General features: G+C 36.9%; 1 protein-coding gene across 6 annotated transcripts in view; it reads left to right on the top strand.

Annotated features, from left to right (window-relative positions):
* The window catches only part of ESRRG (estrogen related receptor gamma), a gene marked incomplete at its 5' end in the record, with an annotated part of 369,448 nt that overhangs the window by 316,274 nt on the left and 39,421 nt on the right, over positions 1-13,753 (top strand). For 5 of the 6 annotated variants that reach the window (XM_080340928.1, XM_080340926.1, XM_080340927.1 and 2 more), the window contains 2 exons: positions 3,778-3,888; positions 7,971-8,132. In XM_080340928.1, the coding sequence (XP_080197054.1) occupies positions 3,778-3,888; positions 7,971-8,132 (273 nt within the window). Of the gene's footprint in view, positions 1-3,777; positions 3,889-7,949; positions 8,133-13,753 lie in introns of all 6 variants that reach the window. The other variant, XM_080340931.1, reaches the window with a different exon arrangement.

The following is a 13,753-nucleotide window of genomic DNA, read 5'->3' as shown; positions in this document are numbered from 1 at the left end:
AAGCAGCTACTGCGTTGATTTACATAGTTTCCATCTCTCCATATAGTACAGTCCTAGTCTAATCCTTATCTTCTGAGCTTTGTAAATTATGTCAAAATGTGTGACTACCCATCACTCCTGAACAGATGAGCTTGTGAGTCCTACTTGCCCTGAGGTATAAAGTGAATGTGTTGCACTTGAATGTTGAAATCATCTCATGACTGGTAGCAGGCCTGTTCTTTCTATTTGTACTACATTAGAGCCACTGTGGTCATCCCTGTTCTTCTCATTTGGGCTTTTGTTTTTCTATTGAAGAATTTAAAAATGAAATTCAGTGGTGGGAAATGCAGAGAATCAACTTGCTTGTGTTGAGTGGAGCTTTGTTCAGTGACACTAGTAGATGATTTGACCTTAAAAAAATGTAGTGATAATATACACAGCGCAATTCATTCAGAGATGTGCCATCAGTTTATGTAGGTGGGGTGGATATCGTTCTTTGCACTTGCTGATTGAGGTCTGATAGGATGAGTGAATGGAGTTGCTGAAGACTGGCAAGCCACATGCACAGCAGAATTAAAGTAGAGGTCTACCTAACTTCTCCCTGTACCATAGCTAAATGCCGCGGTATCCACTTTAATGGTCTGAGTACAGAGTATGTGTTGAATTATAGCAATTAGCGCTGTGATTGAGATGTTAAGGCCCTCCCACAGCAAATGAGTATCTTTGAGGACAACATTGTTTTTCTTTCTTCTCTAACAAAGAAGGCATAAACTGTTACTCTCTTGAGAGCAGATAAAAATACCTTTATGTAATGAATTTGCTTATACAAGCTATAGGAGTAACAGGGGAAAATGCATGCATATACACAGGAACCTATGGATTTCATTTTACCGTCTGCCAAACTCCAGGTTTTTATGGAATATCAGATGGATGTACACTCTTAAATGGTGTTTTGCATTGTGTTTACTTCTGTAAAGAGTGTTGAGAGTCAAAACACCACTTAGGGTATGTTAATTTATCAGAAATTTGTTCTAAAATACCTACTTTGTAATGGTACTAGGAACAAGGAAAGCTAAGGAGCTAAAATTATTATAAACGCTGTATCAGTTTTAATGAAAGGGTTATAAACCTCTAATTTATATTCTGTTGGTATTATGCTATCAAAAATGTTTTCACCTTGGAATAAGTTAAATTATAGATTTAGGTAATTTTAAAATGTATAATACTGTTACTCCTTAGTTATTTAGAATTCTATTTTTTCTTTTTAAAAAAGAAAGTAGCTGTATTTATAGGTATGCCTGTGTATAATAGCCAAATACATGGATCTATTTATAATTTTGCTATTGTGATATTCATCTGTATTTCCTTCCATTGAGTATGTGCATGGCTTGAATGTGTATATTGGCAAATGCAAAGGAGGTAAAAAATTGTTCATCTTGGTAGATTGATATTATTTTAATTTAAGCTACAGTTCCATTACTTTTTGATTAAACATACTTCTATCTGATGCTATCCATCTTTTATCACTATGAAATCTGCTCCGCTGCAGAAAGAAGGATGGCATCTGAATTATGCAGAAATCATTTTCTGTCTATTTTTCTTCAATTGCTGGGCAGTCTTTTTTGTAATCCCACCAATATTGCATGTGGCTTGTTCTAATCCTCTCCCTGTTTCTGAATATTCAGCTGTCAAACCTTTGTCATTTGCTATGTGTTTTTATAGTGGTGTGTTGTCTTGGGTGGCATTTGCTTCAGGTGTAGCTCAAACTCCCAATTCAAGGCTGGAGAATACTGAATCATCATTAACTCTGAAAAGCCTTTGAATTTCAATTTTTGAGGTGGTGTTGTAGTTCATGCATTTGTAAGTATAATTCTAAAAACAAAAATAACTATACTTTGATGATTGGATCACTCTAAATTTTATAAGATAGCTTAGTCCACAAATAGGTCACAAATTTGGTACTGAAAGAGGTAAATACCATATAAAAGATTTCATTTGTAATTATATACTGACCTGTTAGAGTATGTGGTTCATTGCTTTTATTATATTGTGTGATTCACAAAAATATAATTGTTAACATACAGTGAGAAATGTACTTCCTGAGTTTAAGAGAATGAAATAACTAGCCTTCTGCAGTAAACCAAATGAAATTTCAATGTTAAATACAGGTGATGACTTTCCACTTTCCTGGTGAGCAAAAACTATGGAGCACTGTTGTACACAATTCACTGCACTATATTTACAGACACTGAAGCCAAGTGTCTCCTGTGTTTCTGACCTTCATAGATACCAACGGTCCGTCTGGGTGAATGAAAACCCCATGCATGCAAAACCTTCCCTGCTGGTAGAGGAGTACAGACTTGGGTCTCTAAGCTGCCGTCTTCCTTGGTTCAGCTAGTGAGGATTCCAGCGTGGGTTTTTTTAATGCCAGCTTAGAGAGAAGGAGATAGGGGAAAAAAAACAAAACAAAACAGAAATAAAGAAGAAAGCAAGAGTTGGCCTTGGGTTTCTGGCTGTTGAGCAAAACGGCTTTTCTTCACCAAAACCCCTTCAATCCTCTTTGGTTTTTGAGGATGAAAGATGTTTCCTGGCAACTAGATTGTGTTACCTGGTCAGGTTCATGGGCAACTCATCAGCTCGGTACTGTGTTCTTCTTGCTGTGCACGTAAACTGTAACGGCTTGGGCGGTGGCTTCTGTGCAGTGCAGAAACCCGTTCTGGAGGTATTTCCTGCAAGAGAGAGAACAGGGAGATGGGAAGTAGTAGAGTGAGGCAGAATAATGGCAATAGAAAAGATAAAGAGAGGGAGGACAGCTAAAATAGACAATGAAAAGTGAGGAGGTGAGCTGTACTGTGTTACATGCTTTCAGGGATCACTGATACGTAATGCGTCCTCGCATTCTTGTTGAGTTAAATCCTTGTCATAAGGGACAAATTTTGCACTTGGTATTACTTGTCCTGTTGCCCTGCATATGTGCTTAGATTAACTTGAGTGTTATGTTACTAGTTGGTTATACTGACATTCATCCTGGTTGTCTGGATATCTGCCTGGGTGTGTCCGAAGGAAATAAAAATACTTCATTATTTTATAGGACCTACCTTATTTTTTTTTCCCTTCCTTTTTTCCTTTTGTATATGAGAGCAGCTATACCTCGTTTTAGGAAGGTAAATTCCTATATATCCATACAAAACAGGTAGCAGAATGCTTTACTGAAGCAATGAACAATTTGGAGGTAGAACACAAATTACAATTCATCATTAATGACATCTCAGTGAACATCCACACGGTTTCTTTCAAACCCTCATGAACCATTTTGGGTCTTTAAGCAACGTGTATGTTCTTACTTTACTAAGGATACTTAGTATGTATTGTCTAGCCATGTTAGTCCATGTTAATTAAAAGCATTGGTTTTGGCTGTACTTCTCTACTCATAATGTTAGCCTTGTGTATCCATGCTGTTTATTACAGCTTTGAACTTCTGCATCTGGCAAAGACAACTTAAAATCAGAGTCTTTCAAATGGAAACTGAACTTGTTAGCTGTTTTTAATAATATGTAAAATGAACAAATGGTTTTAAATGAACAGGAAATTATGTTGTATGCTTAGTCTTGCATGTGTGAAAATCTAAACAACTTGCAAATACGTGCAGTGCTGCTTTCCCTTGCTTTCTAAAATGAATCTTTTGACTTAAACATACATTTTAAATAAATATTGGAAGGCAGGAGATAGAAGATTGTTACCTGAAAGGCATCCTCATAATATATTTAATGACATGTTTGCTTATTTTTCCCAATATAGGTGTCCGCCTAGACAGAGTACGTGGAGGTCGCCAGAAGTACAAGCGCAGAATAGATGCAGAGAATAGCCCATACCTGAACCCTCAACTAGTTCAGCCAGCAAAAAAGCCATGTGAGTACATCAGATATACAAAATTTCTCTTTGAACACAAGGTATTGACTCCTAGCCCTGTTTGCTAAGCTACTTCTGACTGGGACAAGGGTTTGGTCAGAAGCCGTTACTATGAACACTATATCCATTTAGCTGTTAACATATTTTGTTTTAAATATGCTCATCTTTCTCAAGTGGAGTTGAACAAAGGATATTTTTACAGGTGGAAGTGTATAAAAGCATGGTTTATGCAGTGCAAATTTTACATTTACAGGTTCTCTTTATTTTCAGTGGTACATAAAATGGTTCATGCTGTGATCATTAGTTCATTGAAGCTTCTAGTTTCAGATTCTACAAGAAAGTGATTTTTGTAGTTTTCACTAAGTAAATGAGTTTGACTGCTCAGCCTCCCAATGAAAATGCATTAAGAGCCTCATTAATTTATACCAGTAGATTAATACACTACCTAGCATTAGATTAAAACAGCAATATGCCACACTAATAACAAGCATAAATTGGTAGTTTGGGCTCTAGTACCCTTATGGATTTTTTTGCTTTGTTTTGTTATGTTTTAATAGTGTCCTTGATTGTATCTTGCCTGGCTGAATTTAAGAGAGAGAGAGAGCGCTGATCATCTCATTGCTAAAATACAAGTTCCATCCTCTTTGCGATTAACTAAAAATAGTTAGGGGTTTTGCTTTGCAGCTTATATAAACTCAAGCAGCGACTGTACTAATTCCATGAAGTAAATTTAATAGCATTATAGCTGTAGTGCAGGAGGCCAGTGTATTACCCTGCAAATGCATACATGCTGTATCAAGTGTTTTAAACTCTTCCAAATTCAAAACGAGAATGCACAAGTCCAGTTGCTCCTGCTGAGAAGGTTAATTTGCTTCTAAAATAGAGAAATAAGCCAGAGAAACAAGGAGGGCAAACTCTTCCTTGTCTTCCATTTGCCCCTGCCCCTACACCTCAGACAACACACAAGCCAGTTTTAGGCTTTTGAAAATACCTGGCTGTGTGGAAAATGGAATTTGTTTCCGTTCATGTTCCCCAGTAGGGGACAGTGCTGTGTACAATACGTTTGAGCATATGGGGATCTGGAGATCAAATAAACAGTCTTTGAACTCTAAGTGAAAGGGCATTTTAGCTGTGTCAAAGAAAAAACAGCCAGTTTTACATAAAATTAAGGCTTAAGTGAACATATGGCATAGTTTCCTTTTGCCTTTCCAAAAAACATTATGCTGATTATATTCCTTCAATTGTCCAATCTGGCATCTTCTACTCAGCCTCCATAAGCTGTCCCACCGTTCTGTAAATACAATCTAGGGCTGCACTAAGCAGATTTTGCACATTATAATAAAAACTTTCTGATAATACAATAAAATTTAATAAACTCTAATGCTTAATTTCATTAGAGGTTTAGTTTTCCTGGGTGCACAGATTGTCGGGTTTTCATTTACTTGATATTGTCATTGAGTAGAAATGTTGATAGCGTAGCATACCAAAAAAGCCAAGCCCAAACAAGGAAAAAAAAATCCAAGCCCTTTAATATGAAAAGAGGTTAACACTGTTGTGTTGAATCATGAGCATCTCTGTGTAAACCCAAGATTACTGCAAAGTAGTGCATTATATTACCTTTAAGACGATAACTACACCAATTTCTGTAAGCTCCATTTGTCTGAGATAAACTAACTTCCTTATAAATCATTACTCATTATCTAAGTGCCTCCCTTCATTTTCCTTAGCTTGTCCGATTACAAACATTTTTATAACAAACATTTATAAAACTTAATTTTCAGATAAGTGTCAAGACTTGAAACAGTTGAATTGGTTTTGTGTGGAAGTAACCTGGGAGATTTTCTGGACCCTGACTGATAGTTTGTGCCTAACAAAGGCACAGGAATGAAAATTGGGTTCTATTGATTCTAATTAGGGAAACGTTAAATAAGATTTACCTAGAAACAGTGCTCCTGGCTATTCAGTTTCCTGAGCAATGGAGTTTTCTGAATACGTTCAAGATTTTCCTATGGTCTATACTAATGCATGCTCCAATACAGGTAGCCTTTTTCCCCTTAGAGAGAAAGAACAGGCCTTTGGAGGATCTTTCCTACACCTACTCCTGGCCTTTATTGGATTTTCCAGCTTTACCATGGAGTCTAATGGCCAGCCTGCAGATCTTTTTGATTGTGAAAATAAAAAGAATTTGAGAGTTTGTAAATCCTGAGTCAAAACATACAATATTGCTGAATGATCTACAAAAAGCTGATGTCCTCAGCTACATGTGTTTTGATATTAAGGAACTCTAATTTATGTATTGTACTTTTCAATACATGTAAAAATATTGGAATTTGGAAAGAAGCAATATTATCTTTTCTCACTTAAAAATATGGTGTTTTCTGTGTGAAATTAAACAGGATATGAAAAAACGGTATAAAAAATGTGCTGCTTGCCAATATAAGTTAAAACTACCATCTGTCTTCTTTAAATAAGAATAGAATTCCTCATTAATCAGTTTGATAATCAGTAGAATATTGAGATCAAGAATTACTCAGTTGGCATGGTTCCTGTAGTTCATATAAAGTGTGAATATATCCCCTTGTAATAAAACATGCTTGATGTGATGGTTTCCAGTTGGCTCTTGCACTTATTTTATGAAGAGCTAACATTTATCACAACTTCTGACACACAAGAGCAGTAAAGTATCAGAAATCTGAATCAAGTGAGTGTTTTATGGAAATCAGTCATGGGCGGGTAGGGACCCACTCTGACGCTCCTGGGCAAGTCACATCCCCATCGTGTTCCCCCACAGGAGGACAGTGTGGTCCACCCCTTGACTTACGTGTGGAAGGGGAGGATACTGATTCTGTCAAGTGCCGTGACTCTTTATCCTAAGGAAGGGAACGGATTAGTGTAAATTCAAGTAAAGGGTGCTCTTTGGCGTTTAAATTCTGGTGGTGCATTTCAGGTCACAAGATGTACCTACCATGAAAGGTAAAACATAAATATATTGGGAAGTATAGTAATGTATCCTGTATTAGAATGCTTAATGAATTAGTCCTTTTCCCTTTTTTCAGTTCTGCCTTCACAGAGTAATAAGTTAGGCTCCTGTATAGTGATACTTCCATTGTGCCTCCATGTGGATATAATGTTCATTTTATGTGTATCCTACTTGTAGAATAGCAAAACTGTATTGAAAATCTTCCAGGCTCTTCTACTCTTTTTTTTTTTCACTTTTCCTTTTAACTTAAATGATTATTCCAAATAGATTTCACAATTCATCTGGATGAAAAAATAAATATAAAAACACATGACTGAAAATACTATCTAGATAAAAATAACCAGTGTGTGAGTATGATAAAGTATAATTCTTTGCACAAAACCAGTTTTCTGAGGTACGGTCTATATCTGTTGATACTTTCCTTAGTCTTATATTCTTTATTCTCATTGATTTTAATAGCTATTCCTGACTGGCTCTTTTGTACTTAAAGAAGCTGAGTTCATGCATGATTCTAAATTTGTGTGTTTTACTGAAAAGCAAATAGATGACAATACTCTGCTTTTCTCTCAGCGTGGGCCCCGAGGAGTACAGATTCATTCTTAACATTTTAATGTAAGACATAAGGGATAATGAGCACTGAGAAAGTCCTGAGACCTTTTCTTTTGGAACAGTTAACAGATTTCAGTGACTAACTAATGGTTTAGGGTGTTTACTCCCTCAAAAATTACACCTGCCTTTGGGGAGCCAGGAGGGTTTCAGGTAATTACAGAAAGGCAGAACTGTTCTATTCACATCGTCTGAAATACATTATAACAAATAAATATATTACTACAAAGTTTGTATTCCAATACTAGGAGGTGATCGTATATTTCTAGGTCCTATAACATTTATTTTCTTAAGAAAATACATGCCTGGTTTGATAAACGTTGTTAATCAGATTTGTTTGGGCTGTAACCACATGTAGAAGCCAGTGAAGTTATCAGAAGGTTTAATTAGGTCCAGTATCTTAAGACAAATCCTTGTGCACTTTGAAATATGTACCATCTGTTTAAAAAGTAGAATGATGCTACTGATGATCTTGTTCTGTGGACCATTTTTACAGATAATAAGATTGTCTCCCATTTGCTGGTGGCTGAACCAGAGAAGATCTATGCTATGCCTGACCCCACTGTTCCAGACAGTGACATCAAAGCACTTACCACTCTTTGTGACCTGGCAGACAGAGAACTGGTGGTGATCATTGGATGGGCTAAGCATATTCCAGGTACGTACGGTATTCATTGCAAGCCGATGACATACAGAAGTCAGTGCATGAGTTATTCTGTTGTGGTAAAAAATATCATTTGTTTTCTCACTAGAATGCGTAAAGTTTTCTTAAAGCTCCAGTTTTTTCATACAGGCCATAGGTTAGATGATAATATATCTTACCTCTGAAACACTTATTGTTGCTATGTTAATAAGTCTTACATGCTGCTCAGTGAATTAATTTTTTTCATGCATTGCTTTTATTAAAATAAACTTGCCTTGCCATCCAAAGTGTTAGGGTGGTATGAAGGGTAGTGCGAGTGCTCTCTCTGTACTCATCTGAGTCAGTGGTAGTCGAATGTAAGTCTAGTTACTCTGTTCCATAAAGGCAACACTCTCTTAAACTGACCACAGGAGGTTCAAAAATTCAGTTATATTTTGGCATGGCACAGAGGAATTGTTCTCTTCATTGAATGAACTATTGTGAGACCTGGATTGTACCAGCAGTTCAGCAGAGAGAACAGAATTATACCAAAAGGTCCATCTTACAGCTTAGTAGTTCCTTGGTCTACATGAAGTGGACTGCGGTCTTCATCACATAAATATGCTGTTATTATAAAAGCTAACTGGCACCCTTGTTAGCAAGAGAAGCAAGGGTCATCAGAAGCAGTTTCTCAGATTACCACTTTCTTCACATAACATTTGAGGTATATTTTCTTTTCCCCAGTTCCGAGGTATTTGTGCTTGCTCTGTGGGCTAGCACACAATCTTACAGAGAGTCTCTAGGATTCTCAGTCTGTGACCTTTCACAAATGGTAAATTCACACAAAAAAGATCAGCTTTTTTTCTTGTTTTCTTAAGGTGTTTTTCTAGTCCAGCAGGTGAGTGAGCATGTTGGTGTGTTTTCGTCAGCATGCTAGTTTTCTGATTTTAATAGTGCAGCCTTATTGAATATAAGAACTGATATCTTTTTAATTCTAAATAATGTAATATCCTAATTTTAAATGTGATTTTGGGATACTTAAAATTAGAACAAATAATCCAGTCAATTGTTTGATTATCACAGTTGTTTCTAGTATCAAAAGAAATTGCAAATAAATAGAGATAGTCTTCCTGGGGTTCTTTTGTTTGTTTATTTTTTCCCCCTTGTGCTAACCAGCACAATGCCTCAATTCTTCTAGTAGGTGCCTCTGGGTCATTGTTGATAAATGTAAACACTAACAAAGAATAGTAATAAAATTAACTTGTACATATGTGGAAAGTTATTTTACTTCATATGAGGAACAACAACCTACAGACTCTAAAATAGTCAGTATGTGACAGTTGAAATGTAGTCGTTTTCTGCGCTACAAATGGTGTATAAACAAGCTTTTGTATCACAAGCCATGTTTTTCTGGTACAGTTAACTTATTTCTGTCTCCTTAAACTAGTTTGTCTTTATGCTTTGAATGCTACAGTAATTTCTTTAATCAAATTGATGGAAGTCCCTTTCCCAGCCCACACTGAAACCAATTTATTGGTCATGATACGCCAGCTATGTTGCTAACAGTCGTAACGAACTGTCAGGCAATATCGCAGTGAAGCTAATTTGAAGTCATTAGGTGTGCAGCGTTCAGGCAACAATTTGTTACAGTGGTTAGGAACACAGCTGACATTTCTGAATGGCTTTGTTCAGAGCAGTTCTAGATGAGCCCAAGCAAATTGTAAACTAATTTAAACATCACTCTATATTATACTAGCTACTTCGTCTTACACTGGTTGCTAATAAAGCACCCCAAATGAAGTCAAAATGAGTTAAATAGGTGAGTTTGAGTTAAATAGGTGAGTTTGAGTTTCATCTTTGGAAGATACGTAGATCACCTTAAGCAAAATAGAGTAGCTCTCGAAGTCAGTCACGCTCCCTAGTAGTTGCAGAGGAACTTCTGACAGCTGGATTCTTGAGTGTGCTGTGTAGCTCTGATTTGGCTGGAGGGGTTGGAAGAGGAGAGGGATGAGCAGCAATTAAAATGATGGCTTTGGTTGGTGTGGAGAAGGTAAAAGATGCTGTAAACTGCCCTTGAAAATTTAAAGTCTATGATCCGAACCAATTGAAGAATATTTCTGCCATGAGGCAGCCTTTCATTACAAGGCAAACTCAAAGACACACCTGCTGTGGTAAAGCCATACTAGCTAAGTTTACTCACCTGACTCCACTTAGGAATGAGAAGGAAAAAAAAAAAAAAGGAAATAAAGATAATCTTTTTATAAGCCTTCTGGTAACAGAGGGCAGTGATAAAATCTGTACTTGTCTGGCATCACAAAAATCAAAATGCAAAAGGGCTTGGCATGCTAAAGGACAAATGTGCTGAGCTTTTGTGGCTTGGTTTTGAATGATGGAGTGCTGCTGAACTTGGACCGCCTACGCTCAGCTAGTGTCTGGCACAAAACCACTTGTAGAAGAAGCTGGATTGGTGTTAACTGACTGTTTTCTAAGCTAACAAATGTTACTGTGGGCAGAAACATAACAATTGGAAAAGGGATGAGTTAGAGAAAGGATGAAATAGGAAATGAGTGCAAATTGCATGAAAGTTCACTGTAGCTTAGCGGACTAAGTAAATCCTCAGTGTAAATCTCTTGGAATCGATTAATTATATCAGTAGTGAATTTGTGCCTAGCACAGCAAAGCAGCAATCAGCAAATCTTTCTTTACTATAGTGATTTCTTAAGGTTCAATGTAATTAATGGCCCTTACATATCAGGTGCTTAATAACTAAGAAAGATCTCAGCTGTAAAGCATTGTAATTCGAAGTAAAATTTGTCATTGTAGAAGAAACCAAAATGATGTTTTTGCTATTCTAACAGAAAGTCTTTTAATGAGATTATCTATAAAAAGGTAACAACACAGTAAACATTCTGCGCTAGACAACTGTTTCCCATTATAGCCACGGAGTAAAAAATGCTTTAAAATTACACAAAGTTCACATACTTTCATAAAATCATTAGTATTTTTGTGCTATTGGAAACATTTCAATAGTTGCTTTTATTGAACAAAAAGTCTATACGATCTACAAAAGGAAATATTGAAAGAAAAATATATATGGAAAGCCTTTATCAGTAAATAGAATTAGTCTCCTCGCATTTATAAATCAAATAAATGGAAAGTGTGTTGTTATGAAACATGACCATGTCTTATCTGAAGAAGAAAAAGATCACAATGGCATTAGGAAATGCTTGACTTTAGTTAGAGGAGCGTAAGGGCACCAGAACAGATGATGGTGCCCTAATAGCCCTTTTTAAGAATGACAGGGCCCCGCCATTAGCATCCTTTTATATCCTTGGAAATTGCTCATGCCTCGCTTTTCTGGTTCCTATCTGCCTGACTCTTTTTTATTTCTCTTTCAATTTCATCCGCGCTCGGATAAGCGCATGCTAACACAATATGATTGAGCTGTAAAATGGAACGCTGTCGCCTCTAATCTCTTTTATGTAGATATGGAGGTACTTCCACACTCCACTTCATTCTCTCTCCATTGTTGGCCTTTTTAGAATGTGTTGCCGAGTAATGGAGGCTCAGTCAAATATTAGAGCTAGGTTTCACAGGGTGTGATAAGAAGATTATCAGCCCAACAGTCAGATCTATTGTTGTTCTTTGTGTCAGATTAAAATATTCCGATGTACTGTAACTTCGTTAGTAAAATACTGAAGGTGCTTAGGGAGAGACCGATGCAGTTTCTTCTCCCGCCTGATGAGACAATACCCCAATTAACTGACCTAAATAAATTGTAAATATATTTACGAGGCCTCTGCAAGACTGTTTTATTTTATTTACCTTTTAAATAAGGGAGCAATGCTTAATTCAGTATTTACTGGTGGTTAAGTTTCCTACGCTTTGCACTGTATTTTGGGGAGGTTTTATATTCGTTGCATTATATTAATTAAACTCTTTTCCAGTATAGAGTGGATTTCTGCTGTTACCTAGTCACAGTATCAGAGTCATTTAGGCACGATTTCTGTAATGTAACTATCTCATTGACATTCAGCAAAAATGTGCAATGTTCTTTCATATTAAGTTGAAGCAGGAAACATTAAGCTCTTAAAAGTGTGCATAACAGGAAGCTAAAGACAAAATGTTCTCTAAAAAAATTACATGCAGGAAAAAACATCAGCCAGACTATAGAAATCAACTTTTTGCACTTAAAATGAAAAATTTGTTTGGAAACAGTAAATCAGACTAATACATCAAAAATAACTGCTTACATTATTTAGTAAAATAAGCCTGCTTGTCTTCAGCTGTGTCCCTGTCTTGCTAGCAAGAACAGTGTTAAAGAAAGGGAATATTTAGAAATTGATACTGCCACTGGTGCCAGCATTAAAAAAATAAAAAGAAGGGTATGATTTTGATGGAGTAAACCCAAGGATGTTCTGAATATTTTAGTGTTAATGTTTTATGAAACATTATTGTTCCAGCTTACTCTTTGCGGAGGACAACACTTTAGCTTTCCTTCCCAAAGGAGCTCTCAGGAGTGTAGTTAAACATTCAAATACTGAACAAGAACATGATGTGCTGTAGAGCTGTCATTTCTAAAATGCCCTTTTATCATCATCTGTTTCAGAAATACCACCCCATGTAGGAAAAAGTACAGAGAAAAAGTTGACCATAATCACCTTTAGAAAGCTAATGTTCAGAAAAGCACAGGAGCGTGCATATATGGTACATCCATACAGATATGATTTAGGTATATATTTACATCTTAGTGGACATACAGCATGTGCTTGAATGACAAGGAAGAAAATAATAGAATCATAGAATACCAGGTTGGAAGGGACAAGGATCATCTGCTCCAACGTTTCCTGGGAAAAGCCCAGTCTAGATAAGATGGCCAGGCACCTTGCCCAGCTGAATCTTAAAAGTGTCCCATGTTGGGGAATCCACCACTTCTCTGGGGAGATTATTCCAGTGACTGTTCTCATTGTGAAAAATTTCCTTCTTGTGTCCCATTGGAATTTCCACAGGAGCAACTTCTACCCTTTACCCCTCGTCTTTTCCATGTGACCACTTGTAAAAACAGAGTCTACGTCTTCCTGGTAGGGTAGTATTCATGTCCGTAGGACTTTGAAGACAGACTGAAATAATATGTTGGAACTACCTGGTGTATATAATCCTATACAGTTTAGCTGTTACCAACATCCTGCTTATGCCCAAATCCTCTCTAGATGGTTTTTGGGGCAGCTAATACAGAATCTCAGCTCTGCAAGGGGCATAGGTATACCATGCTGCTTGCTGCTGTAGAATTTGTTGTTCCTGCTAAGGTTGAGGTCTTTATTCTCTTGTGCTGCTGGCTGAATTCAGGACCATATCAGACAATGTGAGTACTCCTGCAGCTGTCCTAGAGCTCCTTCTCACAGGGTGCCTCTCTCTCCCGAGCCAGGTGGACATGTAAATGTGGTGTTTACTGCTCATGTAACATGGAACAGAGTATGAGCTGTTTCATGCTGACTAAGGCGTTTGTAGTGATAATAACTTGAGCCTCCTGGGGAATCAGGACATCGTGCCCTTTATCAGTGTGCTGTCTTGGACACTTTGCAAGTTCTCTTTGCCTTCTCTGTTATCAGAAGCCCCTTGTCTGCTCTTCTTTTAACTCCTCCTACAAACATCCACTA

The sequence above is a fragment of the Nesoenas mayeri genome (genome assembly GCF_963082525.1).
Source record: "Nesoenas mayeri genome assembly, chromosome: 3".
Classification (NCBI taxonomy): domain Eukaryota; kingdom Metazoa; phylum Chordata; class Aves; order Columbiformes; family Columbidae; genus Nesoenas; species Nesoenas mayeri.
Note: the sequence above shows the minus strand (reverse complement) of the source record. Positions and strands in the feature narration are given on the sequence as shown.